This window comes from Meleagris gallopavo, chromosome 1 (assembly GCF_000146605.3).
Source record: "Meleagris gallopavo isolate NT-WF06-2002-E0010 breed Aviagen turkey brand Nicholas breeding stock chromosome 1, Turkey_5.1, whole genome shotgun sequence".
NCBI lineage: Eukaryota > Metazoa > Chordata > Aves > Galliformes > Phasianidae > Meleagris > Meleagris gallopavo.
The window spans coordinates 66464883-66465343 of record NC_015011.2 but is presented as its reverse complement, the minus strand read 5'-3'; the positions used below and the strand labels follow the sequence as shown (position 1 = coordinate 66465343).

General features: G+C 70.9%; 1 protein-coding gene across 1 annotated transcript in view; it reads right to left on the bottom strand.

Moving 5' to 3' along the window:
- Positions 1 to 461, bottom strand: part of BHLHE41 (basic helix-loop-helix family member e41) — a 20390-nt gene that overhangs the window by 1221 nt on the left and 18708 nt on the right. Inside the window, exons 3-5 of the mRNA XM_019611642.2 lie at positions 396 to 459; positions 171 to 278; positions 1 to 97 (exon numbers count right to left, since the gene is read on the bottom strand). The exon at positions 1 to 97 is cut by the window's left edge and continues 1 nt beyond it. Coding sequence (XP_019467187.2) covers positions 1 to 97; positions 171 to 278; positions 396 to 459 — 269 coding nt within the window. The remainder of the gene's footprint in view (positions 98 to 170; positions 279 to 395; positions 460 to 461) is intronic.

The following is a 461-nucleotide window of genomic DNA, read 5'->3' as shown; positions in this document are numbered from 1 at the left end:
CGATCTTCTGGTGCTGCTGCTCCGTCAGCGCCGTCAGCGCCTTCAGGTGCTTCAGCGTCAGCTCCAGCACCACCGCCTTCTCCAGGTGCCCCAGCGTCTGCAAGGCAGGCGGCGGGCGCTCGGCCTCCTCCCGGCTGCACCACCGGGAGCCGAGGCCCCCCCGGGCTTACCGTGAGCTTGAGGTGCTCGGGCAGCAGGTCCTTCAGCTGCGCGATGCACTCGTTGATCCTGTCCCGCCGCTTCTTCTCGATCAGCCGGTGCGGCAGTTTGTACGTCTCCTGGCACGGAGGCGCCCGGCGTCACGCACAGCCCCGGGCCCCGCACACCCCGCACCGCAGCGCGCCGCGCCGGGGAAGTTCGGAGCGCGGTGCCGGAGCGCCGCAGCCCGCCCTTACCTTGCTCTCGTCCCGCTTCACGCCGCGCTTGGGCTTGCACATGTAGAGCGCCGGGTACTCCAGCCT